Source organism: Alosa pseudoharengus, unplaced genomic scaffold (genome assembly GCF_046254945.1).
Source record: "Alosa pseudoharengus isolate Yale_2024_CS ecotype anadromous, Long Island Sound unplaced genomic scaffold, YU_APseudo_1.1 YU_APseudo_1.1_scf_1, whole genome shotgun sequence".
In the NCBI taxonomy this organism is placed as follows: domain Eukaryota; kingdom Metazoa; phylum Chordata; class Actinopteri; order Clupeiformes; family Clupeidae; genus Alosa; species Alosa pseudoharengus.
In genome coordinates, this window is record NW_027468564.1 from 57,692,525 (window position 1) to 57,719,921 (window position 27,397).

Below are 27,397 nucleotides of genomic sequence, written 5' to 3' on the forward strand. Positions count from 1 at the left end.
GGTAGATTCCACAGGTTTAATGTTTGATTCATATTTTAATCATCACTTCATAACGGGTTTAATAAACTAGTACAAAACATGAGAGCAACTCCTTCAAGGGGAAACACATGTCACTTTGGTGTTAAGACTAGAATAGTGCAAAGAGAAGGCCTGGAGCAGACCACAGGTGGAGCTTTGAAATCTCTGATTTCACCAACACACCGCTTCAGAGGTAATTAATACATCTACATTCATACAAACAAAAAAAGCTCACAAATAAATAATGCTGTATATTAATAATACATGAATAATTCATGTTAATATTATATCAATATTTTGTACACAAAATTATGTATTTATGGAATTATGTTGTATAACTGGTGAGGATAATATTACATAATTTATATTTGTCAAGATGTAAAATGGAGATAATATATGCATAGACATAGCTCCGCCTCTGACCGTGACAGCACTGAGATCAGTCAAGCAGGAGACATTAAATATTTCAGTATGAAGAGGATATCTGCAGGGTTTTTGCACAGTCATGTAAACTTCAATTACAGCTCTGTTATAGAGAGCGAGTTAGACCAGTGAACATGTCTGAACAACTTGGAACAGAACAAATGAATGATGGAATGAAATGCCCCAGACTCCAGTTTGTCCTGTGGAGCTAGTTTGTTCTGCATAGCCACCGCATGTCATTCACCTTCTGCATGACAGGTTTCTGGTCCCAGGCTTGAATAGACATACTTCCACATTGTGCAGCGCAGACACATTAACTTCTATTGATCAAGTTGTAACATTCGTCTTGAGGCAAAGGCTACAGTCATGATTGTTATTAGAATGCAGTTTTGTCCATGACATGTAGCATAATAAACAGATCCTCTCTTCCCTACCGATGTAAGAACCACATGTGAGCAGAAAATGCAGAAATCACACACACACACACACACACACACACACACACACACAGACACAGACACAGACACAGACACAGACACAGACACAGACACAGACACAGACACAGACACAGACACAGACACAGACACACACACAGACACACACACACACACACACACACACACACACAGACACAGACACAGACACACACACACACACACACACACACACAATACACAATACACAATACACACACACACAACACACGCACAAACACACAAAGCCAATATATATCCTTTCCCTGAAAATCACGGTCAGTCTCCCTCCTCCCCCTGACAAGTTAGTGTTAGGTCATGTTAATGTCAGAGTCCATCTTACTGGGCCATACACTTACAGACACACATCCTTCTCTCTAGCCTCTGTCTCTACTCCATGCTGTATGACCACATCTGATTGGTCAGGTGTGGTCAGGTAGGTTCAGGCCTGCAGCAGCTGCTGGGCGAGTGTGTGGATCTGGGCCCTCTGCTCGTACAGGTACATCTGCGTCTCCCACAGCATGTCCACCAGCACCGCGTCGCTCACCTCGTCCAGCAACACCTCCTGGGACAGCTGAGGGCTCAGCCTACAGTAGGACAACAGACGTCATTCAGTCACAAAACAGACAGGCTGGACTTTAGAACACGTCATTCAGTCACAAAACAGAGAGACCGGACTTTAGAACACGTCACTCAGTCACGAAACAGCCAGACCAGACTTTAGAACACGTCATTCAGTCACAAAACAGACAGGCTGGACTTTAGAACACGTCATTCAGTCACAAAACAGACAGGCCGGACTTTAGAACACGTCATTCAGTCACAAAACAAACAGACTGGCCTTTAGAACACGTCATTCAGTCACAAAACAAACAGACTGGCCTTTAGAACACGTCATTCAGTCACAAAACAGACATGTCATTCAGTCACAAAACAGACAGGCTGGACTTTAGAACACGTCATTCAGTCACAAAGCAAAACTTTAGTACCTCCACCAGGGAAGTTCATTTTTCAGTGTGATTTGTTGGTGTGTCAGTAATCAGGATTACGAGAAAACAGCCGGCCTGACATCCATGAAACTTTGTGGGAAAGTCTAGCATGGGCCAAGGAAGACCTAAATCCATTCTGGAGCAGAGCCAACTCACAGGCCACCTCCACACATTTCAATTCACTTTCACTAATAGCCGGATACGACATTCGGCCTTGGCTGTGCTCTGCACTCTCCGAGAGTCATTCAAAAATATCTCAAACATTGTTTAACCACGGTCACTATTTTCACCACTGAAAAATAAGACGCATGTTTGGACCAACTGGAACTCGACTTACAGGGAGGAGAGAGAGAGAGAGAGAGAGAGAGAGAGAGAGAGAGAGAGAGAGACATTAGAGGAAGAATTGAGGGAATGATGGAGAGGGAATGACCACTCCTGTTGCAGCTCAGCATTCTCTTCTTCTACCCCTCACCATCATTCCCTCAATTCTGGGAAACCCTGATTGAAACCTTGTTTTCACCATTTTCTGACATTTTAATCATTAATAGTAATACATATAGTATATATAGTATAGTAATAAATATAGAATGTATTTAAGCAATAAGCCCAAGAGGCCGTTCTATGTTGTGAATATAGCACAGCTGATGGGTGTTGTTAGGCACGAAGCGAGCGAAGCGAAAGTGCTATAAAATGGCTACCACATATAGGACATTAAAATTGATAGCAAATAAACAAATAATCATGAAATTTAAAAGCTATTTCATCTACAAATGTCCATTCTTCCGCGGAGTCCCCATAGAATAGTTCCACCGCTAGTAGATTCTTATCGGAATTGTTGCTCAGAAACTTTGAATTTTAACCGTTATGCATTCTAAATGCATTAATATAGAACGAAATGCGGTCTCAGCCGTGCTCGGGAAAATATACAACAGCATCGAACGCGATTCGACCAATCACAATCAAGGACCGGAACTATCCATTTTATAAAGTATAGTAATAAATATAGTATAGTATAGTAATAAATATAGTATATATAGTATAGTAAATAAATATAGTATATATAGCATAGGTAAGGGATAATGTATAGAACACATCGTGGGGAGTTTATGGTTTCGTTTTGGCAAGTAGCCGTATAATAAGCGGGATAATGTATAGAACGCCGGTCATTATTGGGAAAATAAGTCCCGACAGGGCGAACCGGAACCTTGTTCCGCCCTGAAGGGCTGTAAAGGGAGAGAGCATGTCTTTGCACAGGAAGGCCTGGGGGTAAAAAAGAGAAGAGCGAGAGGAGAAAGAGAAGAGAGAGAGAGAACAAAGGGAGCAGTGAACAGGATCAGACGCCATGGACACCAGAGAGGCCAGTGGCCGAGGGAGCAGGACAGAGAGGAAGTGAGAAGGGAAGGAGATACGCGCCAGCAGAACCAGAGGAGAGCAAAGGGAGCATTTATCATGACTGTCTTGAGTGTCTGGTCAGGTCATGAGAGTCTGGTCATGAGTGTCTGGTGCATTTATCAGGAGTGTCTCCCACTGCCTGACTGACCTGTGGTAGATTATGTCCGTCATCTCACACCAGGAACGAGCCCGGTCCACGGCACAGCCATCAGAGTCCGTGCACTGAGAGGGAAACAGAGAGAACAGAAAGAGAGAGAGAGAGAGAGAGAGAGAGAGAGAGAGAGAGTGTCAACTTCAACAGTTCAGAAGTTTGCTGACTACTGCTACTTATTGTTCACGTTTTTCTAGAGGAACTGGTCTTTGTCCTTAGCTAGACAGGAAAATGAGAAGGAAGAAAAGGCCCAGCTGTCCAGCACACTCACACAGTCCACCAGCATCTTGCCCAGTTCTTTGGCTCCAACAAAGGACTTGGCCAGCTCCAGGGGGTTGGAGGGCCGGAACACGTCCACGGAGCTGACCGCCACCTGAGGGGGTTTCCCAGTGCCCAGAGACAGCACCACACCCAGCTTCCGCACCTCCACATCTCTCCCCTGAGACAGAGAGAGAGAGAGGGAGAGAGAGAGAGAGAGAGAGAGGGGGAGAGAGAGAGAGAGAGAGAGAGAGAGAGAGAGAGAGAGAGAGAGACAGAGAGAGAGAGACAAGAGGGTCACACACATCAGGGTTCACACACATCAGTAAGCTGCAGATTTCCTCCCCCAGAGATTAAAATTATTCAATCTTACGGATGGAAATAAAGAACAACCAAGCAGATGTTTCTGGTGGCAACACTGTTGCTCATCGCTAATAACCGCTAATAACTCGACTAGACTACACTAAAGTCTAGTTAATAGGAAACACTACATGTCTCACACTTATCCAAGTGAAGCCATACATTATTAAATTGTCATTTTCCTGACATTGGATGAATTAATAAATGACTCAGGTAATTTATTAATGTAACGTTACCTCATGCAGTGTAACATTAAATGTAAAAATGTAACGTTACCTCATGCAGTGATCATCACAATGCACCTGAACTATAAAGGAAGTCTTATGTAAAGTAGTAAAGTTTTCCCATTTTAAGTTCCCACTGATTAAGAGCTTTACTCCTGTTGGCATGGTGAGCTACAGACCTGGGCCTTCAGGGCCTTGTTGTGGTGGTGAATCTCTGTCATGGCGTCCAGAGTGGGGTTATTGGCCAGCAGCCCTCCGTCCAGGAAGCGGCCCATTGGCCGAAAGTAGGTGGGGGCGGCACCACTGGAGCGGGCAGCACGCCATACCAATTGTTCTGAAGAGAGAGAGAGAGAGAGAGAGGAGAGATAAAGACTGACAGCATCTTAATATAATATTCCTAGCGACCAAGTATAAACCTTGTGGTGATTTATCTTTCACCCCACTAGTGCACCCAGAACCCCCCCCCCCCCCCCCCCCCACCCCACACACACACACTCCCACTCAAACACACACACATGGAGACACACCTTCATCAGTCACCTTCCTACGCTTTCTGGGGGGTTCCACAGTGTATCCAACTATCAACACATCCTCATCCTCCCATCCTGAAAGAACAGCACGCATACTAAAACACAGAGCTCTGAATGCTGCGCATGCGCGCGCCACAGTAGTGTGTGTGTGTGTGTGTGTGTGTGTGTGTGTGTGTGTGTGTGTGTGTGTGAGGTGGGACTCAACCGTGGCCGTGGCTGACTGAGAATCACGAGGGACTGTAAAATCACAATTTGTGTGGCTTCTGCAGGCGCGTGTCAGTCGGACTGACCTGAGTGACACATGCTACTGAAACTGGTTGTGTTGTGGTCACATGCAACTGCAGTTCAGCACCTTCAGTACTCAGTCATGTCGCTCTCCGCTAACGGCCCTCCGAAAAAGCATGTGGCCTAATTCCCCCTGAACTGGACCACATCCTGTTTCCACTCGGAGACAACTGAGCTTGTGAATTGAGCATGTAGCAAGTCATTTTCTGACAAGTATAGATCTGAGAGCGAAACAGGTTTGAGGGTTGAGCTGCTATCCCAGACAGGAAAGGAGCTCTACTCAAACAGAGAGATGGTGACACAGTCACACTCTGTAAAGGTCCGCACATCCTCAGCCACATCACACCATGTCCGGGGGCCTCATGTACAAAGACTTGCGTGGATTTCATACTAAAACATTGCGTACGTGCAAACCTGAAAAGTAGCGTACGCATAAAAAAATCCTGATGTATGAAACTGTGCGTACGCAGCATTCCACACAGCTTTTCTTCGTACATCCCAATTAACGTGAAATTAAGCGCAATGCACGAGCATTACACTCCACCCTCTCTCCTCCCACAATCACACTCATTTTAATATGCTAACTAGAAGGACATTCAAGAGCGCAGACCTCCACGAAGACAAAATGGCCTATCCCGCAATATTAATAACAATGAAAACTCATCTGTGGATCCATTCATACTCAAACCTGTTGCAAAGTTTAATGGTGACAGGGGTGACAGGGTTCGCATAACTGGGTTTGAATGCATTTGGACCATTACAACATAACTGCATTTATTAAAAAAATCATTAAATCAATCGTGTCCAACAGAGTGCACCCGAATGGAATAAACTAAGTTGATCCAGGCCACCTCGCCATTACGATTTCTGGATCATATCCCTATATTTGCACACAAGTGTGAAAATAATGCGAATGCTTACTCAAGGAAAGTCAAAGTAGCCATGCAGTCAATCAGGGAAATATCTTATATTTGCGCTTATTAGTCAGCCTATCTATTCACATGCATGATCCTGTCCCATATGTATTTCTTTTAAAATAAAAACTATCGGAGATATGAAGGGAAAACACTCGGCAAATGTTAAGGCAGGGGTCTCAAACTCAAATGAGCTGGGGGCCAATTCTGCCAACGTCATCTGATTGGAGGGCCGGCTATTTCTGAAAATGCAATGTTCTTTTTTCAAATACCACACAAAACTGCAAACAGAAAGTGCAAGTGTTTTTATCTAGTTTTAGACACCTGTGCTAGCAACCTTAGCTTATAAATAAAATAATGATAAAATAAATATTAATACAAATTATAAAACAAATGAAAAGCATAAAAACAGGTATGTGTGTGTTTCACACCAAATAAAAATATTTTCCTCTCATAAAGTTTTTAAACCTGGCAAACTATAAGAAAGCAACACCATTGGATTTTTATATCAAAATTTCAAAAGGCCATGGCTTGAAAGTGGTCAGAGATAAAGTCCTACTGTAAATGTAAAAATCTTTGAGTAAAACAAAAGTTTATGAAGGGGGTAAATTTACCCATCTAATTTGCCACTGGATGGCAAGCACCTCAAATTATGCACCTTTCAGTAAATACTGGATGAACATATTTGAGCAGGTTTACTTTCCTTTTTTCATATTGCCCACATAACAAATTAACAGGAAAACACCTAAGATGTATACCAACACCTAAGATGTATATGGTTTCTAAACCACAAGGCCTACAATAAAGTATTCTGGTCAAATCAGTTCCTATCGCGGGTAATCTGAGTACCCAGAAGTTCGCATCATATTGCGGGTGACTTTGTAGTTTAGAGCCCTATTTCTACTAGCCCTGCTGTCTGTATCACATCCATTACGGACACTATCATCACGATTACCACTGCAACCTCCAAGCTAATTTGGGCAGAGGGTCGAAATAAGCATAGTATGCTTAGTGGACACCGTCGTATAGGCTACATGCAGACGCACCTCCATTCAATAGACGATGGATCATAATCTCCAAAAGGATATTCTCCTTCAGATTTAGAATAGGTGAATAACATAGCCTACCTAAGACTTCATCACACGTAAACGTTTTTCAACATTTGGTGTAGGCCTATTTCTGCTTAATTTCTGCTTCAATTTATGTAACACTATGGCCTGCATCGCTTCCGCGTCATTACAAATGCACGTCTTTGTGTTTCTCGCGTGTAGCCTTCCTGAAAACTTTGCGCAGCGATTTTGGGTTTGAATGAAGCTCTGGATGTCTAGCACATAGTGGAGCAGAGTACAAATGAGATTTGTAACCGTACTTGGAACTATCGTCTATTTTAATCAGTATCGTTGTTTGTCGCAATTAAAAATAGTCTCAAGGGCCGGATTACATTATTATTTTGACATATGTCGCGGGCCGGAATTGGGCCGGACGCGGGCCGGGTGTTTGAGACCCCTGTGTTAAGGCATGGGCAAATGCGTGAAGCTGACCCCATTTATCACAGGTTTTGTGGAAAGCTCTTCAAAATCTGAAATGTTTGATAAGCCAGTCATCAACAATCGCGTAACCAAATATCGGGGCTGTGTAGGCTATGTTTCACATTCCCTTTTAATTCTTATCCTCTACAAGTCCTCCTCTTAAGTCTACAGTTGTCATTATAGATAGGTTGTTGCATAACTTAGTAGAATTTGCGCATGTTGCATGTCCAAATATAGAAACATAGGCCTACTTTCGAAGTGTTATCATTTTTAATAACCCACGTTTCACAATATACTGTGCAAATAAAGGCCTAGACTCGCGATCAACTAATGTTGTTGCGCTGCATTGCCTCTAAGTGTCGCCAACTGACGATACACATTGGAAATGTGCGTACGCCAGACATGAAGTTTGCGTGGAGGACCGCACATTCTCACGTTCAAGTCAGTCTTCGTACATCCGGACATGAGCGTGAGAAATGGCGTACGCAGCATTTTTGTGCGTACGCAAGCTTTGTACATGAGGCCCCAGGTCACTAGCACAGGGATTACGTTGAGGCTGTGGGCCGACAGTATGCTGTACCTTCTGGGATGGTGAGAGGCTTAAAGGTGGCAGTGGAGCCATACGGTGGGTCACGCTGGAGGGCTGGGGGGTCATAGTTCCTAAAGATGTGCAGCTCCCCGGGATGTCTGTCCGCAAGGACACTCGTCACCATCACCCTAGTGCCAGAGAAGAAAGGATTTAAGAAAGAAAGAAAGAAAGAAAGAAAGAAAGAGAGAAAGAGAGAAAGAGAGAGAGAAAGCAAGACAAAAGAAAATTAAAAAGACAAACCCACGGCAATGAAAAAGGATGATATGATTTCTGCGATTACATTTTTTACACTTAGAGCAACTTTACAGAGGCCTGAGGCAAATGCTTGTACCTGGGGTGTTTTACATCAGTCATTTTCGTGTTCTCTCCAAACTCCTTCTTGAGGAAGTCCTCCAGAGGGGCCGACTCGTACGGCCGCGAGCCTTTGAACACCTGCTCCTTCATGCGGAAGTACAGACAGCGCAGGTATGGCATGGACTTACCTACACGCAACACAGGCAGATGCTTATCAGACTTGCACTGACACTGACACACACACACACAGACACACACAGACACACATAGACACACACACAGACACACACAGACACACAGGCACAGGCACAGAGACACACACCATGTATAACAGCCAGAGCAAGTATGCCTCCAGTGCTAGTTCCCGCCACCCAGTCAAAGAGCTCTCTGATTGGCCGACCAGCCTCTCGTTCCAGAGCAATCAGCAACTGGATCAGAACCAGGCCCTTGATCCCGCCTCCGTCCAGACACAGCAACCTGTCCAGCCTGGGGGGAGAGAGGAGCAGAGGGTCAACAGCAACCCATCTATTCATGTTGATGAAGCTAGAAAATAAAACCTAATATCTGGCATGTGTCTTATTCTCCAGAATAATTGTCAGGCCGAATAAATGAATATTAAGGTCTTGCTTCAACGTCCACTCAGACATACTTCCTGCTTCCTGGTTTGATCCCATCCACCTCCATCCTGCCCCCACTCATGGCTGAGATGGTAGCAGACACGTGCATGAGCTCCTCAAACCCTGTCAGCCAAACACACAAAGTTTGAAAGGCTCAACTAATCAGCAGATCGTCACATGACCAGAGGACACAGTGCAAACTCACATGGTCACATACATCTCATAGGTTATCTTAAAAGATGACTGTTATTCCTGCTATTCCTGTTGTTTATCATGAATGGAGACAATGGGCCCCATCATGACATTCTAAAGTGCATCGTCACTCGTCAAAAGTCTATTCAAATTTAGTAGGATGTCCAGTTCACATTGGGAGGGGTTTCGTTCTCAAAAGTGGAGCGCATGGCGTAACAAGGTGTTTCTAGGTCTTTTAATCAGTCATATGGGTGTGTTTGGGGCGTAACATCATTTTAAACCAATGAGAATGACATCTGTCATTCCCTTTAACGGCGCAACGCGCGATATGTCAAATAAATGCATGGCATTTTGGCATTCAACGGCGCATTTGAAGGAGGCTGCTTGCGAGACCGTATGGAATAGTCATTCTTAAACCATGCTCTACTAAAACCTAGCATAGCCTTCACGCATTTGCACTCGTCTATTATTTGAACTCATTGGCAAAGTGAAACTAACTTCACCAAGGAGTCAGTCAACGACAAGACAGTTATATGCAGTTACTTTCACTATTGACTGACAATGGGTTACCATCGAAAACATAGGCTGGAAAAAGCAACACTTACCCTAATGTTGCTCAAATGACTGAATAAAACAACATTTATCCTGCAGGAGTTGCTTATATCTCGTGACAGTGCGTCTTCAGCTGTGCTCCATAAGTGTCTCTCGCCTCTCCCCTAATCACTTTTAACCGTCATTACCAATTTGCAAATGATGGTGAATAACTACTCATCATGAGATGTACAGTATTTCGTAATATCTTTATTCTAATTATGTTTACCATTGTAATCGTGCAATTTGTAATGCTTTGCATGGACGTGCGCTGGTGTGCGTTCATGAATGATAGAAGGATGGTGCGTGCACCTGCCAATATGACTGTTGACATGCGCTCTTAAAATAGCATATGAACAACTCGCCATTGACTTCTGACCAGGTTTAGGTGGTGTATGATAGCGATTTTTAGACAATGCGCGAGTCCCCTCCCTAGGTTGTTAATTGCCACACCCCTGGGCGCAATGCTTAAAAAATAAACGTGCAAAATACCGAATTCAACTTTCCGCGGGTGAATAACGAGTATTACGCCATGCGCTGGTGACCCAAAATACAGCCCAATAACTTCGGAATAACAATCACCTTCTAAGGTAGCAAACTCTTGATCAATTATTGTTTTCTAAACACCAAAACTGCATCGTAATAAGACTTCAAGGAAAGAGAGTTCAAGAGGTTGCTTGATGAGACTACGTAGTGTTTATACAGCCAAAGAAGGAACAGAGAATGCCCATTCTCAACCATGATGGAAAGAGGTCACATAAACAGGAAACCCAACCCAGAGATACTAACTCTTCTCTGCCCACACAGAGGAACTCAGGGAGACAGGTGAGGACACACTGAGGCCATGCTAACGTGTTACTAGGCCAGGGGTCAGCAACCTTTTTTGCCTGGAGAGCCACTTTTACGATTTCTTTTTACATTTTCTACTAGTTTTAAAAGTAATGTGCAAGTAACTTGAAATGTAAAGTGGAATGACAGAAGTAGGCTATAGGCCTTAGGCTTCCCATGTAGGCTAAACACCACCCCCTATTTTCCCAGTGTCCTTTGGTATGCAAAGTATCAACACACTCAATTTTCGTTGACATGTCATTGGCGAAATTTAACATTAGGCCTACCAGAGATGGAGTCTGGCTGGTTCATATTCAGTGAGGTGAAATTTCATGCATTCAAGAATTGAGGCTGTCATCATTTAAGGGCAACTCCACGCAAAACTGTCATATATCCATAACGCCAACTAAATAGCCTACCATGGCATTGTGTTGGCGTTATGGATGTGACAGTTTTGTGCGGAATTGCCCTTAAACGTGAGCACAGGTTTGTCTTTATATTTTTCATATGTGAGAAAGATTTCTCACATGCAAGTGGAATAGGGTTAACACAGCAATACTAACTCGTTGCAGTGTGCGATAACGGGCAGTTCATTTTGCGTTTTCAGAATCAGTCTTCGGATGGAAACTTTCCCATTTCAGCCTGCTTGTGTTCGCGCTCGCAAGCTGTGGTCGCTGACGTTTCCTTTTTGACATTTTCCTTATCTAGCCTACAGCAAGTGCACACATCAACAATAACAATTAAAGTGTTGTCGTTAACTGGAATGGAGGGAAATCGGTGATTTTGTTTGATATTGACATGGCAACGAACTGCGAATGTAGGCCTACCAATATTGTGCAGGCTACGGTTATGGAGTCAAGTGAGGTGGAAAGTTATATAAATTAGGCTACTCAGATAGAGCTACAATATTACATTTTGAAAATGAACGAACTAAAATAAAATACATTTTAATTAAATACTTATTAATTATTTTCAAAAGCTGAGCCGCATCAGAGGGATCAAAGAGCCGCATGCGGCTCTGGAGCCGCAGGTTGCCGACCCCTGTACTAGGCAATCTAAAGTTAGAGAACACGCACGAGACAGAGTCAGGCAGAGGAGCAACACAGGCAGTCAACCCAACACTAGAGGAGGAGCCATATGGCACGACCCTAAAAGGAGAGAGGAGAGCTGATAACATTTCAGTTGACCAACAATGTGTGTGACAAAGCAAGAGCAGTCTTGGGGATGGGAGGGTGATGGAACACAGCAGAGAGGAGTGGAGTGGAGTGGAGTGGAGTGGAGATCTCTGGGGGGGGGGGGGGGAGTCATTACCTATGCCAGGAGTGGTCACTCTCCTGTTGGGGGAGAGCAGCTCTGAGGATGGGGGGTGGCAGCGCTCGGCTCCTACACTACACAGCATGTCCAGCAGAATCTTTCTGTTGGGGCCTTCGCACACAAGGCCAGTGGTTAGAGCCATGCATCCACAACAAGACCAGAGAGAGAGAGGGAGAGAGAGGGAGAGAGAGAGAGAGGGAAAGATAAAAAAGGAGTGAGAGAGGAGAGAAAGAGAGGAGGGGGGAATTGTTTGTGGTGATGAGAGACATAAAAATGCATAAACATGCTCATCATGACCAAAAAACAAAACAAAAACAAACACAACATGACTCAAATCATTAGTACACTTTTAAATAATCAATTTCATGTTATTAATTTGATTCTATAGAAGTATTGTTCAAAAGAACACAGGTAATTATGTAGAGGTACGATAAGAAGCATGGCTATACATGCAATGCATGCTTTAGTTACTGTATATTAACATTACATATGGAATGAAAGGAAAAAAACTGTCTACCCACACAATGACTGTAAACACAAACATGTACAACACAGCCAGTCTTCATTTAATCTGTTACATTCAATTTAGCAGACAAGGCAGCAAATATTTATATCTAGTATAAATATGTTAAATATGTTATCATTACATGCCTCCCTACAAACACATGCATGACAACTTACGAACCGTTCTTGTGCTCACCTACAGTCGAAACTACTACAGGTGCGGAAACCACTTTGGCTTCAAGTCGGACTTCTTTTTTCGATGGCAACTTTTTCTAAAAAAATCCATTGAAGACATTTCTGGCATAATGGTCAACGGTCCTCTCACAGTCCTCTCCATCACTGCCTCATCATCCCCTGTTCTACTGAATGGGAAACCTGATCTGAGTGCACCCCACCCCACCCAACCCCACCCCAGCCCTGCCTCACCTTTGCTGCTGCGGGCAGCGATGAGGCCTGGCGTCTCCCCCAGGTCGTTGTGGATCTCCACATCTGCTCCGAACACGATCAAAGCCTTAATCAGGTCCATGTGGTCCAGCTGAACAAACACAAAAGCAGATTAAACCACCGGCTGGGGAACCCATGCAATAAACATTTCATTTTTAGTTATTAAGCTTTAAGGTTTTAAGAATTTGATGGTTTACTCTGTCATTCTGTCAAAAAAGAGGTTAAAATCACACCTGCATATATACAGAGCTAGGACTGTGTGTTGTTTTAGGGCACACTCAGAGTGGACAAATAGAGGACCTGCATGTAGTTAAATTTGACAAAAGTATGCTGGATTTGAAATGTGGTTTATAAGTAGCTTAGTAGTTTAATATTAGTAGTGAATTGAGATACTGAACAGAGCTGACTTAAGACGACCCTACAGGGTACAGCGTCCATGCCCAGCATCAGACAGGCTGTACTACCTTCATGGCCAGGTGAAGGGCAGTGTTTCCGTCTGGGCCACGGATGTTGGCGTCACCGCCATGCGTAAGCAGGACCATGGCTGCCTCAAAGCGGTCCTTCTTGGTCAGGATGTGGAGTGGGCTCTCCCCTGTCTTGCTGAGGTAGTTCACATTGCAGCCTCTATCCAGCAACATCCGAGTCATCTGGGCCAAAGAGAAGAGGAGAGCTGATGAAAATCAATTTGCACATGGACAGTTCCCATTTGTCATACGGCCACAAAGCAAAGCACTGTTGGGACTGTATAAAAATAACTTCTGGGTGTAGTTCCTCAAGTCTTAACATTCTGTATCTGAGCAGGGCAGGATACCAAGACCCATTAGTGTATCATAAGTGTCTTTCAATGGGAACAAATGGTTGTTGTCTCCACATTACTGTACATTAGAAGGCTCTGACCTCAGAAGTCTTGGCCCAGTGCAGTGGAGTGCCTCCATACGTGTGGTCCTCTGCCTGGAGCTGAGCAGGGTCAGCTGTCAAAATGGCCTCCGCACAGCTGGAGAGGACAAACATTGAGTTAAAGCCAACCCTGCAGGACAGGTCAAGAGTCTGGGGCCGTTTCTCTACTGCTCTGCTCACCCTTTCTGGCTGTACTTCATAGCAGCGTGAATGGGGTAACAGTGGCCTCCAAGAACGTCGCACTTGGCCCCGCTGCCCAGCAGAGCCTTGACCGCCTCGGTGCGTCCCTGGCGGCAGGCCACGTGGAGGGGTGTCTCACCTGCCAGGTTGAGTTCATTCACCCCGGCACACAGACGGCAGCACAGCACCTGACAACACAAAGACTTAGAGAACTCTTCAGGTTGAAGGAGATGATGAAGTCCTTCATCCTCTGTACAAGGAAGATTTGTATTATCAATTCTGAAGGGTTATTGACCTAACCATAACGTGCTACTACACAGCTTTTTGTAATGCCTCGACCTGCAGCTCACCTCTATGACGGCTGCTGTGTCCTGCTTAGCAGCACAGTGCATGGGCGTATCTCCATTTTTGTCTTTGATGTCGGTGCGAGCCTGGCACTCGTCGAGAAGCTCACTAACACAGGCAACATCACCTTGCTCACAGGCCAGGTGTAGGGGTGTTTGACCCTGGCCATCACGAGCATTGATTTGACTAAAAAGAAAGACAGGAAGTTAGAAAGAACAAAAGAAAGAAAGAAAGAAAGAAAAGCAAATAACATGAGCAGAATTGTTCTCAGTACCTTCCGTCCCACCCTTATTCTGAAGAAAAATCTTACCTCAGAACATAATTGTGTTTCAAGCAGTCTCTTAATCCTGTATCCACAGCAATATGGGCGGAGCTCCAGTCGGGATGGTTGCGAATGCAGTCCACTATTGGCTGGATGGTCTCAGGTTTTAATGACGGGAGCATCTCATAAAAGGGGCGGAGTTTGAGGGCATATTGAAGGTACCAGTTCATAGCATCCTCTTCAGAGGGGACTTGGAACAACCTGGAAAAAAAAGAACACTGATTATGATGAGGTTTAAGTATCTTCTTTATTCATCCTGTATAAAGTATAAACTGTATAAACATCCAGCAATCTTCAATAAAGCATTACAAAAAATGTTAAGCAATAAATGTTAAGCAATAAATGGGGGCAGTCGTGGCCTACTGGTTAGGGCTTCGGGCCGGTTTCGACCTCAACCAGTGGGAACGGCTGAAGTGCCCTTGAGCAAGGCACTCCTTTACATTTACATGTTTAGCTAGTATTTCTTTAGGATATCTCAAAGAATGAGTTAGCTGGTTAAGGTGTGTTCCCCTGAGGCAAGTTCATTCATCTGACTTGTTCATTAGATAAGATAAGAAACTGAAAGCAGATAAGATAAGAAAGTGAAAGCAAAACAGAAACAACACTCAGAGACACAAATAGTCATACTCCATACATATTCACACCATACTTCTTATGTAACACCAAGATTAGCGTACAGTACCTGAGTGCAGTTGCAGGTGTCTCCGGACACAGCAGCAGGCAGTCCCATGACTGTGTATTTCTGTACAAAACTACCTTGCCATCGTCCTTCAGCCTTGTCCGCCCCCCTCCACTGTAGTCAGACAGTGGAACTTCCCTCACACGGTATGGGTTGGAGAACAAGTTGGAGACAGAGGACACAGTGTCCAAGAGACGCCCCAAGAACTGCATACCGCTAAAAGCATTCATACTATCAGCAAAGTATTTGTGTTATTATTCTATAGTGCTACACTTGGGCAATGATGGGCAGTTAACAAAACAAATCCATATATTATCAATTTTTTCAGAAGATTTGTATTTGTCCACCAACTCCAGGCCACAGTCAATACAGAAAGGCCACAGTCAATACAGAAAAGATCAATGAACAAGATATTTCACAGATCAAAGAATTATATACACTGATAACTGACAGAAAAAATGGACTGAAGAGCATATACTTCACATTGAGACTTTTGTCAGACTCATACAAAAGTTAGAGATGAACTACACAGTGCAAGCAAATGGATAAAACAAAAAAACAAAACAAAAACACTAGGTTTGGTTTCGGACGAAAATGCCACCAGTCATTCTCAGAGTAACCTTACATCAAGCTGGCTTGTTTTAACTTTGCCTAACGTTACATTTCTTAGCCTTGCACTTCTGATGGTGCCTTTACGTGTCATTTTATAGAGCAAGCCGATAGGTTATCCGGAGGAGCAGTTAAGCTCACTGAACGATTGCAATTATAAGCAACTTTGAAATGCTTTCTAACGTTAGTCCCCTTTGCAACCACGAGCTGATGCAATCATCCGAAAAACCCATCTATTTTAACACTTAGCTCAAAAGTGAGATTAAGTTAACGTTAAAGCTAACACTTACTGACTGCCTGAGCACGCTGTATGGTAGCCTACTTCTCACTAACGTTAGTTAACTTAGCTGGCACATCGCTACACGGTGACAGGGTTATCGTGTTAACCAATACACAATGACGTGTTCTGTGATCACTAAACCTTGATAGGACTAATCGTCTTATTCTAATCCAACAGTTGAGTTGCTGCACCTACCTTCTGATCCCGAGGTTTCTTTCTTGATTCCACTAGCTCTAGCTCTAGCTCTAGCGTGATAGTTGAACGATTTATGACAGAAGAACATCAACAATCGCCACACTTCAACCAAACTATACTCAAGAATTGACAGACTAATTATTGTCCAATCATCTGGCAGCCAAATGTGTCCAGTCAGTCCAATCAGCTGAGACATTTTAACAAGTGGGCGGTACGAGAGGGCAGTACATTCTCTTTTCATCATACGCACACAACTTCGTCAGCCCTGTACTATTACTAGTATACACCTCAAACTGTCATTTCACTCTGCGGATAGCTATTTTACAAACCGTCCTATCTCTATACTTCTACATCAGCTACGACAATATAATCCACAACAGAAAATACTCCTTCTCCAATTTAGTAAATTCACTGTGTATGAGGACAAGTCATACTTTTCTGTCTCTATCAGGCCCACGACGGCCCACGAGCAGCATCCTCCCTGGTGCCTTGACGTTGCTAGGACGACCAGAAGGGGCTGACCTGGGACACGTGACAGTTGCTCTCTTGCCTTGGGGTTTGTTGCTGTCACAAATTTGTTAAGTGTTCTCCCCGCCAGCGGCTAGACAGCGGACAGAACCATCTGGAGAGTCTGGAAAAGATGGAGCTCTCTGCGGTCGGAGATCGTGTTTTCGCCGCGGAAGCCATCCTGAAACGTCGCGTCCGAAAAGTGGGTGCTGGTTTTGGCCTTTTATTTGATTGTGTTGCGGCTGAAGGGTGAGGGTCGCTTCGGTCGTTTGCCGATGCCGAGACCCGAGGCTTCGCGGTTCCCCCGCAATGACGAGGGGCAGGCCTAACAGAGGTCTTAACTTGCTTAATAACTGCTAACGCTGTAATTGTTTGATTTTTCGGTCAGCGATTTTTTGCAGAACAGAGTCTATTAAATGTATGTTACGAGCTCCCCATTCATAGATGTGAAACTGTACATAGTAGATTATACGCATCCAGCTATCGATAACTTGGAGGGAATGCTTTGCGTGGCTGAATCGTACTGTAGCAAGCTAGCGTGAAGTGCTACACATCAGCGTTAGCTGAATTAACTTACAACTGGCTAAGAAATGGGTAATTAGTTTGTGCGTGCATTACTTAGCAGCTGCATTTAAATGTCCACCACTTTGATGGTGGATACGCAAAGTGTTTAGCTTCTAGCTACAAAGGAGTTCATGAATCATGAGATTGTAAGTTTGTGAGTTAGACATTGTGTGTGTAGTTGCAGAAACATCGGGTTATAACCGATTTATAACCGATTATAACGTTACAAAAACGTGACCGACCTGAAAAAGTAGAGTATTATTGAACACAAAGACACAGTAGTTTCAGAAGCCAGAGTCGGTCCTGCATTTTGGATGAGGTTTGCCCGTGCTGAACGCTCTTTGTTTTTGCTCTTATAGGGTAGTATCGAATATCTCGTGAAGTGGAAAGGATGGGCATTGAAGTAAGTAGCTTTTTCAAAAACTCAGTCAAATAGTGGAGGTTGCAATGTAGTCTACAGTTGTTTTGCATGTGTACATGTTGTGAAAGTACCTGTATTTCGATTTTTATCTAAGGTATAGCACATGGGAACCAGAGGACAATATTCTGGATGACAGACTCATCACAGCTTTTGAACAGAAGTACGTACATTCTCTTTGTTTCCAGACACTGTTTGGAATGTATTTTCTCCTACACAGCCAATAGCCTAAGCCTACAAGAAATAGTGGGCATTTGAAATTAAGTATATATTGTTCCATTTAATTTAATTCACTTATGTCCCGTAATACAAAATGGTGGCATGAAATTGAGTCAAACTGTTCTTTCATCTTCAGAGAACGTGAACAGGAACTCTATGGGCCAAAGAAGCGTGGGCCTAAACCGAAAAATTTTGTTCTCAAGGTTTGAATGTCAATCGTTATTTCCTCTGACTCATGAAGAGAGTTCTGCCTATATCAGATCTTTCTAAAAGGTCTTGTGACTGTTCTCTCTGGGGTAAATGTTCTGTACTGTAATTACAGTACTACTTACAGAAAGCATGCAGTCATGTTATTACAATATGTTCCATCAGTAAGATGTCTGTAGTGTGATAATGATATAAGGCCATGCAATTCATTGAGAATGAGTAGGGTTTTGTGTAAGACACTCCGAATAAGGACCCCATGTGCTTCCTTTGTCCAGGCGCGGGCCAAGTCAGGAGAGCCATCATCCCGGGGCTCAGGCCCTCGCCCTGCGCCTCGCCGTTCCGCCTCTCGGCCGCCGTCCGCTCGGCCTCCTTCCTCCAGTCCCACCACTCCCGTGTCCAATCCCCCTTCCTCATCCTCGTCTTCGTCCCCTGCTCCCTCTCCTAAGCTCCACTCACTGGCGGCCTCCCACAAGCTGAAGAAGGACATCCGCCGCTGCCACCGCATGTCCCGCCGCCCACTGCCCCGGCCTGACCCCTTGGCTCCCCCCAGCGGCTCCGCCTCCAGCTCCTTCTCCTCCCGGCCCCCCATCTCGCCCTTCTCCGAGACGGTGCGCATCCTGAACCGCAGGGTCAAGCCCAGAGAGGTCAAGAGAGGTCGCATCATCCTGAACCTGAAGGTCATCGACAAGGCAGGAGGTGGGGGGGGCGCTAGCAGGCGGACCGGGATCCCCTCGCGGAACCGCATCATCGGCAAGAGGTCCGGCGAAGTGCCCTACCGGCCTTTCCAGCCTCCCATGAAGATGACGGGCTTCCCCATGTACGGCAAGCCATACGGGCTACAGGCCATCGGGCCCGTCTCTTGTCAGCCCAACACTGGCATGGCGTCCAACACCGAGGCCCGTGTAGGGGGCACGTCCGTGCCAGCGTCCGCCAGCACTCCGCCGGCTGTGCCCCAGTACCAGTCTCCGCCCTCCCCCTCCAGCTCCAGCGGCTCTGACAGCCGACCTCCGACCCCTCACCAGAGGCAGCTGGCCGCTCCGCGGGCCCCACCGCAGCCCCGGGCTCGGGCCTCTCCCCTCAAACTGGGCCCCCAGGCCGCCGCCCAGGGCGGCGCTTCCTCCCAGCCTCAGCCGAGCGCCGCTCAGAGCGCCGCCGTGCCCGAGGCGGCCGCCTTCCTCCCCTGCTCGCCCTCGCTCTCGTCCTCGCAGTCCTCGTCCTCCTCTCTCGAGGACGAGGAGGGAGAGGATGCCGCCGGTCGCTCGGTATCCGCAAGGGGCAGGAGAGGCCTCCGCCAGCGCCTCGCCCAACTTGGCCAGCCCCCCGCCGCCTCAGACAGCACCGCGTCTGCGCCCGCTGAGGACGCCCCCTCCGCCAGCCTGCCAGGGGAGACCAGGGCACCTGTGGAGGGGGACCCAGACTGGCACCCCGAGATGGCCCCCCGCGGCACCAACGTGGTGGTGACCGACGTCACCACAAACCTCCTCACCGTCACCATCAAAGAGTTCTGCCAGCCCACTGAAGCAGGCTCGGGACCCGCCTCCCCCTCGGCCACCTCCCCGCCTCCCCCTCCCCCGGCGGACGAGCCGTCATTGCCTCTTCCAGCCGCGCCGGTGGCCCAGCCATAGAGCACATCAGCCAGGGTGGCCTGGCCTGGCCTCCTCACAAGTCCTGCAGTCATTAAGAAAGTGAAATGTATTTTTATGGAACAAGAATAGAGATGATATTAAACCCAGAAGCTGCAGTAAGGCCCCATAATGAGAAACCTCTCTAATCCCCAACGCATGTCCTCTTGCACAATATTGATGATAAGGAGGTAGTCTTAACCACTCCAGTGATTTCGCAGTGCAGGCTCTAGTCCGGTTTTCTGTCTGTACCCAAGGGACCACAAAGCCGGTTACATTGAAGGACGCATAGTTTTGCCATTACGATATTTCCGGGAGCATCAGTCTAAATTGAAAAAACGGTGGTATCTTGAGAATGATAGTGCTGTTTCTGCTTTAGAGTCCTAGTGTAGGTTAACAGATTGTTTATTAGCACTTGCACTTGGTGAGCAGGACAAGGCAATATGCACACACTCCAGTGTGTCCAGCAGCAAGTCAAGGTGTTCATGAGAAATGTTCCTTCGTTGTTTGTTACTAGACGACGCTTGCCACACGTTTTGTCTCCGTTATCGCACAGGCATAAGGACTTGTATTTATATGCACGCACAATATTAAAGCTACAAAACTCATAAACTAAGGACATTTAAGTTATTGTTCTTCTGTCCTCTCTGATCTTGTTATGTCATGTTCCCTGAGAGACATGTGTGGCATGACTCTAGACTGATTTTACTCTTATTTAAGCTGAGGACTGCATTTTGAGTGTAACATATAATCTACCATATGCTCTTGTGTGATTTTTTTTTTAAATTTTTGATTTCTCTATGTACTCTGTCCACCTCTCTCAGTGTCTCAGCCTTTAAGGAGTAGTTTGTGTTTGACGTTACTGTGATCCTTATGGGGCTATAGGCCAAAGCTGTTTGTGAGGAGCTTGGGCAGAAAGTTGTCAGAATGTGATAGATGCAGAGCACTGCTGTTAATGGTATCGGTGTTGTGTTGAATCAGAACATGCCAAGTACCGTTTTAAGCTTTGCCAGCATCTGATTGGCCCCCGTGGTCATCTTAGTAAAATGTGTGTCTTTGGTTGAACTGGGTGCTATAATGAAGACAGGACACTCTACCCAGACCTTTCTCTGGTGCTGCCCCTGGACCCAGGGCCTCCTGCCTGGTGCATTTGTTCAGTATCCCGTGTCAACGCATGTGTTGCCTTTCTGCTGCTCCGTTCAGTGCAACCACACGTGGTAGTTACGGCTAGTCTGTCGTAGGAGTATTACACATTTCAACCAAGAAGTATGTTTTGTTTACCTGTATATCAGTCGTCGGTATCGGTTCATCGGTAGTACACCTTTGCAATGCAAGGCAGTTTCAGGATATTTCCTTTTTGAAGAAGGGCAGCTCAGTTGTACTTTAGTGGCCTACATTTTAAATTGTCATAGGGCTTTGAATTTGTTGGATGTAGTAATGAGAGTCATTAGTGGCATTCAGAATGAGATGGACAGATTTTTTTTAATCACTTTGACAAACTCATCTTTGTCTGAAAGCTAAGTGTTGTCAACATTGAAATATGGGCTTTTGTGCATTTTTGAGGGATTTTTTTATTTCCATGTTGTTGAAGTGAATTAAAAAATGCCACATTTTAATAGCCATCATTATTTCAAAAGTTCAGTGTGGGTTTGAGTGAATGGAAAACCCAGGTTATGAACTCTGTGTGGTTAAGACTACAGTTTGTCTCTATGGTAATACGTATAATGTAAATGCTCTTGGTTATGGTAATAATGAATATGATTATGATGACGATGATGATAATGATGATGACAATGATGATGTTGACATTGTAATGTATCTGAAGCATGTTTCCAAACCCTTATTGTACAGGTCATATAAGTGTCATAATATTGTTGCTTTTTGTGTGTGTACCAGTGTGTGTGTTTCTTGTATGAGGCTTTTAATAAAACTCACCTTTTAAAGACAAACAAACGCTTTTATTGTATTTTGGCCATTTGAACTAATGGCACATGAATCCACCAATCCCACTGAAGAGTATACTTTACTATACTTGCAGTTCTTTAAACATCCCCATGGTGGCCCCCTTACACATTATGATTGCAGTTCAGAGTGTTTAGACGTCTTGAAGAAATTAAAGGGATAGGCTACCGGTAACTAGCTTTTGGTGTCAAGTAGCCTATAAAAACATTTCAAATGAGGCTATAGACCTACTGTAACCTTTTTGCCATTGTGTTTTCCACTAGTACATCATTACTACTCTAGCCTACTCAGTATTGTTTCTCAATTTTGTCTTGCACAGTGGAATACACCTCATTATTCATTCAGTTCACCTCAAGGCTGGAACCCATCACCCATCCTCAGACTAAATATGTCAATGTAGTAAGTAGGCTATGTATCTTTATATGTAAACAAACCATGTTTGTAGCCTACGCTATGTTTTGACAATATTTCGTGCCAAAATATGGACACTTTCATATGGCAGGCTTACACTGTAGCCTGTCTCAGTTTATAATTCTTTATTGACAATAAATAAAACTCAGGTCACAAAATCAGCTTTTAATGGAAGCTTGCGTGTCTGACTGGCCCCTCACCCCCCTCACATCCTTGCCGTGGTGTTCACTGCTGGCTGACGCATCCAGCCTCTCTCCTCTTTGTACTCATCTCTCCGCCTACCCTCACAGTCCCCATAGTAACTACTGAGATCATCTTAGCAACGCACAGAAGGAGACTAAGCACCCATCCGAGGAAAGCGTCTGGACACTACAGGTCTTGAGCTAAATGCGTTCATTTTACAATTAAGTGTTTGCCTTCATTCGTCGATTGCCTATAGAATTCGGGTTGCCTATCTGATAACGCGAAATTACTAGAACACAAGGGACGCTGACTGGTTTGAGGATTTTTGTTTGGATTTTTTGGCTAAGATGAAGTTCGTTGTTGTCCTGGTGGCTGCCGGGGTTCTGGCCTTTCTCGGCGCAGCCATTTGTATAATTGCAGGTGTTTACTCACGTTCGTCGCCTGCTGCACCTCAAGCTCTATCTGACAATCGATCTTTGTCCACGGAATCTCTTTTACAGCCACTCTCCCCTGGTTCCGTGGCGCATGCGGGCCCTCTGGGAGCTCTCCACGGTTCTGAATCATACGAAGGAGGGGGCCTGGGCCTTGGTATGGAGGTTCCTACACTGAACGAGCTTAGCCCTGGAGAGGTGACTGGTGAGAACCGCAAACAATTTACCTTCAGTCGGCTTATTTGTACACCAATTCCAGTCGGAGATTGTAAATCGAAAGGCTTTAACCACCAAGCCGACGACCCTTACGCAGATGTCGAGTGGAACTATCTCAGAACCACTGCTGAAGAGCTACGGCAAACTGTCATGCAGCAAAATGATCTGATAGAAAGTGACCAGAGAACCATAGGGGAATTGACTGGAAAGCTTTCAGAATGCGAAAGTGGACTGGAGGACAGCAGCATCTCCGAGAGGAGCGTGGGGGTTTGGGCGGGTAACCGCCGCTTGATGGCCGGGGATGACGTGAGCGCATCGGCTGCAGCACAACTGCAAACCGCCCGGGCTGTAGAGGAACTGGAGAAAGCCATTCTCCAGCTAAAAGACCGCATTGAAAAGCTCGAGGTAAGCGCGGCTACTTTCAGTTGGTTTCTTTGTAGGCCTACTGTCACTTTCACAAGGATGTGAATCAGTCCACTATTTGACATGTGAAAGTCGTTACGCAATTATCAGTTATCAATTATTTGTATGGTTTAGATAACGACATGTGGTGTGGTGAACCTCTCTTTAGAGACTAGTAGAATATGTTTTCACTTGACATTGAAAGAGCTTACAAAACAAAAATGGAAAGTCTTACAAAACTGTATCCTAAACCTTCCCTCAAACTGAAAAGGACTTAAATATCCCTTACAGCCAAAAGAAAACATGGAACAAATTCCTTCAAAATCAGTACCTTCTGGGCATTGATACTGACTGCTCTGTGTGAGTGAGACAACTTGCCCTTTCACTGCTCTCTGCCCTCTTCTCCCATCATCCCTCATTGGGGGAGATCGTGCACCTGCTGCCCCCAACCTCCCACCCCTCCACACACATCCGCTCAGCACATAAATAAAAGATGAGGGGACGAATGGAGGAGACCTTGAAAAAATTCTGAGCAGGTCAGAGCATGGATTCTTAGCACTGGCGTAAGCAAAGCCTTTGCTGTCATCATCATGGCTGGTGTTTTTTTGTTTTTTTTACAAAGTGGAGATTGTGTTTTGTAGAATGGAGTGTAGAGAAGAGGAGAGGCAGAGAGCGTAAAAGAGAGAGAGGAGCACCTCATGCACACAGCTGCAGCTGCAGTATTCCACACAGATCCAAAATACATTTATTGATCCTTCTTCTTTTCCTTTTGTGTCTACCTCCATCTGTGGAGCAGGCAGAAATAGGGCCAGCGGTCCAGAATCACACAGACGTGGGCACCAAGGGCTTCATCAAGGCCAGCGGCAAGCCCAGCTGGCGTGTGGAGGACCTGGAGGGGGAGCTGGAGAAGAAGATGGAGCTCCTGGAGAAGGAGAGGAAGGCCTTGCGAAAGGAGACCCAGGGCCACCACAAGGAGATTGACGAGGGACTGAACACCCTCCACAACCGCATCGCCGAGCTGGAGCAGAGTAAGAGAACGCCTCATGATTCACTTGTGACACAAGAGGGAAACTGGTAGAGTTCTGTTTGAAGAGATGATAGTATGGAAACCATAAATAGGAACATGACACGCTTGCTGATTTCAGTTTTCATTGAATTCGCCCTCCCAATGTCTTGTAGGTCTTACAGACTACAGCTACCCAGAGGGCTATAAGCTGTCATTCCCAGTACGTACCAACTACATGTATGGGATGGTCAGAAAGGTCATTCCTGAGATGTACGCATTCACAGCCTGCATGTGGCTGAAGCACACAGAGGGGGGCATCGGCACTCCTTTCTCCTACGCCGTCCCAGAACAGCCCAACGAGCTGGTGTTGCTCCAAGGGATCCACAACCCTGTCGAGCTGCTCATCAACGACAAGGTAAGATTAGCCGCCAGGCCGGCAGGCGTCTCATGAACACATATAGGGTTGGTGTAAAGGGAACCAGATATCAGTTTACCAGCTATCAGTGTACCGGAACACTTGTGTGCGTCTAGCAGAAAACCCATTGAAGAAACAAACATTGTTTCATATCAAGGTTGCGAGGCTCAAGAATCATTGCAGCAGCAAGAATGTTTATTATATAAATTCCTCAGACAATCTTGGACTATTTACTCAGTGAATTTGAGTGAAATGTTTCTAAACAACACTGCATGGAGTGCTAAGAGTAGACTGTATCCTCCATACTGGCTGAGCTCACCCTCTTTTGGAGCTGTGACGTGGTTGCCATAGCTGGCTCAGCTGTTTTCCCATGTGGCTCACACAATGACACTTCCCAAGTACTGTATGTCTCAGGCTTCTCTGTCTTCTCCTCCACAGGTGGCACAGCTGCCCCTGTCCCTCCCTGTAGGCCTCTGGCAGCACATCTGTATCAGCTGGACATTACGGGATGGCGTGTGGCGGGCCTACCAAGGAGGCAAGCTGAAGGGCCAGGGTGAAGGTCTAGCTGCCTGGCATCCTATCAGACCTGGGGGTGTTCTCATCTTGGGGCAGGAGCAGGTACGTGCCTTTAGAATAAGAGGATTTATTGTGTGATGTTTATTACAATGAACTGCTGCAATAGTTGTAACCAAATGTTCTGTTTGTAGGATACCCTTGGTGGCCGGTTCGATGCTTCTCAGGCGCTGGTCGGGGAACTGTCCAAGTTCAACCTGTGGGACCGAGTGCTGACCCCCGCAGAGGTGTCCAGCCTGGCCAGCTGCAGTGGCACAGCCAAGCTCGGAAACGTGTCCCCGTGGACAGACCGAGACGTTGACGCTTTCGGAGGAGCCACCAAAGAGCCAGTGGACCCCTGTGCCCGAGGCTCAGGGCCACAGCAGTAGGAAGGGGAGGCCCCATGGGGGTGGGCGGGTGCTGGGAAGATGTTTTGATATTCACCACAGTAGACCAACAACTGGTAATGACCTTACGAGAGCATTGCTGTGTGTCGTATCTCAGTCTCCACACTGACAGTCTTTCTAGCACAGTCATACTGATGTACAGAGTAGTCATCTCACCCTAGTGGTGTTTTAAAGGGTGATGGGTGAAGCCTGGTCGCAGCTTGGTGTAATTACTCAGTGCGTTGGCGTTTAGCGAGGGCTCTGGAGCGTTGGCGAGGGGGACGGGCAGGTCTGGGCTGCTGAGCACTGAGAAGGTTCATCTAGTCTGCTGCTTGTACTGTTCTCTACAGGTTTCCTGTGTGATAGTTGCCATTTTAAGTGTTGCTACAGTGCGTTTTTTGCATACACAGCAAAATAATGGAAATCAAAATGTGTGTGTGTGTTTGTGTGTGTGTGTGTGTGTGTGTGTGTGTGTGTGTGTGTGTGTGTGTGTGTGTGTGTATGAATGTGTGCGTGCTTGCGTGTGCCTGTGTGTACGTGTGTGTCTCAACTCATATTTAACCATAGGTCATTGCCATAACTGGTTTGAGCACCGTATTATAATGTGCATCTGTATGTGTAAAGCTTCTGTCACAGTCTCACAAGCTTGTGTTGGTTGTACTCGCTGGTTTGCAGATAATGTGGCTGTGATGTGTTGTGATTAGGTCAAGGTTATTCCAACAGTAAGCAAGCTTGGGCAGTGTTGTAATAAACTTGTAATGAGCCGCCCTCTATAGGTCCTGGGTATGCCCGGGAACATGCCGATTGTGCTGGTAATGTTACGTAACCGAATGGCACTCAGAACAAATCAATGTACGTACATGTTTGTTATCTAAGGTAATGCAGGCTTATCAACAGGCCCTCAGTACACATGGATGATTCCACCTAATCTCATCAATCAGCCATCCATTACCTTCGGTTAGTCCCCAGCAAAAGCCAAATTGTATTTATTACCTTGAATGTACAAACAATAAGAATGAAAAGAAAAGTGTGTGAAAGGAGACTAAGCCCTTACACGTGTGTATTTAACGATGTTTTGGCTGCTAACTCTCAGCCATGCCTCACAAATTATATTACGAATGGTTGTAAAGTGCCTGAAAATAGCCCAAAATCTTTGATTTTCTTTTTTCTATCGCTATGGGTCATGGTGTTGATAACATGTGATGTCATTGTTGAGCTTGTTCAGTTGCACCTCCATGGATCTTCGATAAAATTGTAAACTGTGGATAAAAAAGAAATAAAATTACCAAAAATGTCTGTCTGCTTCTACATCCAGATAATGTTCATGTTCAGACTTGTCGGAAATGTTTGAAAATGCCCTTTCAGTATTGTTGCTAAGCAACAGAGACGGACAAAGGGATTTCAAATGGATTCATCAAAACATCCAACAAGGCATCCAGTAAGGCTGCCAACTCGCATGCTTTTGACAGC

General features: G+C 45.5%; 3 protein-coding genes across 4 annotated transcripts; 2 read left to right on the plus strand and 1 right to left on the minus strand.

Moving 5' to 3' along the window:
* Positions 1-2: 2 nt before the first annotated feature.
* pla2g6 (phospholipase A2, group VI (cytosolic, calcium-independent)) lies at positions 3-16,519 on the minus strand. 2 transcript variants are annotated; one of them, XM_076295179.1, is made up of 17 exons: positions 16,427-16,519; positions 15,346-15,558; positions 14,652-14,864; positions 14,347-14,527; positions 13,997-14,184; positions 13,817-13,913; positions 13,384-13,566; positions 12,902-13,010; positions 11,969-12,082; positions 9,079-9,169; positions 8,752-8,915; positions 8,467-8,617; positions 8,127-8,263; positions 4,468-4,622; positions 3,718-3,885; positions 3,444-3,517; positions 3-1,501 (listed from the first exon to the last, which is right to left on the minus strand). In XM_076295179.1, exons 2-17 carry the CDS (start codon positions 15,552-15,554, stop codon positions 1,357-1,359), a joined length of 2,379 nt encoding a protein of 792 aa, XP_076151294.1. In that variant the 5' UTR covers positions 15,555-15,558; positions 16,427-16,519; the 3' UTR covers positions 3-1,356. The 2 variants fall into 2 exon arrangements, with proteins under 2 accessions (XP_076151294.1, XP_076151285.1); XM_076295170.1 differs by having other exon boundaries at positions 15,346-15,573.
* Positions 16,520-16,692: 173 nt separating this feature from the next.
* On the plus strand, positions 16,693-21,898 carry cbx6a (chromobox homolog 6a). Its single transcript, XM_076295204.1, has 5 exons — positions 16,693-17,135; positions 17,857-17,900; positions 18,013-18,078; positions 18,271-18,337; positions 18,617-21,898. The coding sequence occupies exons 1-5, from the start codon at positions 17,067-17,069 to the stop codon at positions 19,964-19,966; spliced, it is 1,596 nt and encodes a 531-aa protein (XP_076151319.1). The 5' UTR covers positions 16,693-17,066; the 3' UTR covers positions 19,967-21,898.
* Positions 21,899-22,866: 968 nt separating this feature from the next.
* Positions 22,867-26,012, plus strand: nptxrb (neuronal pentraxin receptor b). The gene is made up of 5 exons (XM_076295217.1): positions 22,867-23,571; positions 24,365-24,596; positions 24,748-24,989; positions 25,428-25,607; positions 25,697-26,012. The coding sequence occupies exons 1-5, from the start codon at positions 22,867-22,869 to the stop codon at positions 25,928-25,930; spliced, it is 1,593 nt and encodes a 530-aa protein (XP_076151332.1). The 3' UTR covers positions 25,931-26,012.
* Positions 26,013-27,397: the final 1,385 nt, after the last annotated feature.

What these genes read in the sequence shown, in the direction of transcription:
- pla2g6 (XM_076295170.1), bottom strand. Translation starts at nt 15,572, where the DNA reads ATGAATGCTTTTAGCGGTATGCAGTTCTTGGGGCGTCTCTTGGACACT. An exon ending in TGCTCTGGCTGTTATACATG is followed by an intron (nt 8,618 to 8,751) that starts GTGTGTGTCTCT and finishes TGTTGCGTGTAG; the next exon opens with GTAAGTCCATGCCATACCTG. An exon ending in ACAAGGCCCTGAAGGCCCAG is followed by an intron (nt 3,886 to 4,467) that starts GTCTGTAGCTCA and finishes TCTCTGTCTCAG; the next exon opens with GGGAGAGATGTGGAGGTGCG.
- cbx6a (XM_076295204.1), top strand. Translation starts at nt 17,067, where the DNA reads ATGGAGCTCTCTGCGGTCGGAGATCGTGTTTTCGCCGCGGAAGCCATC. An exon ending in TGGAAAGGATGGGCATTGAA is followed by an intron (nt 17,901 to 18,012) that starts GTAAGTAGCTTT and finishes TTTTTATCTAAG; the next exon opens with GTATAGCACATGGGAACCAG. An exon ending in ATCACAGCTTTTGAACAGAA is followed by an intron (nt 18,079 to 18,270) that starts GTACGTACATTC and finishes TTTCATCTTCAG; the next exon opens with AGAACGTGAACAGGAACTCT.
- nptxrb (XM_076295217.1), top strand. Translation starts at nt 22,867, where the DNA reads ATGAAGTTCGTTGTTGTCCTGGTGGCTGCCGGGGTTCTGGCCTTTCTC. An exon ending in CATCGCCGAGCTGGAGCAGA is followed by an intron (nt 24,597 to 24,747) that starts GTAAGAGAACGC and finishes AATGTCTTGTAG; the next exon opens with GTCTTACAGACTACAGCTAC. An exon ending in AGCTGCTCATCAACGACAAG is followed by an intron (nt 24,990 to 25,427) that starts GTAAGATTAGCC and finishes TCTCCTCCACAG; the next exon opens with GTGGCACAGCTGCCCCTGTC.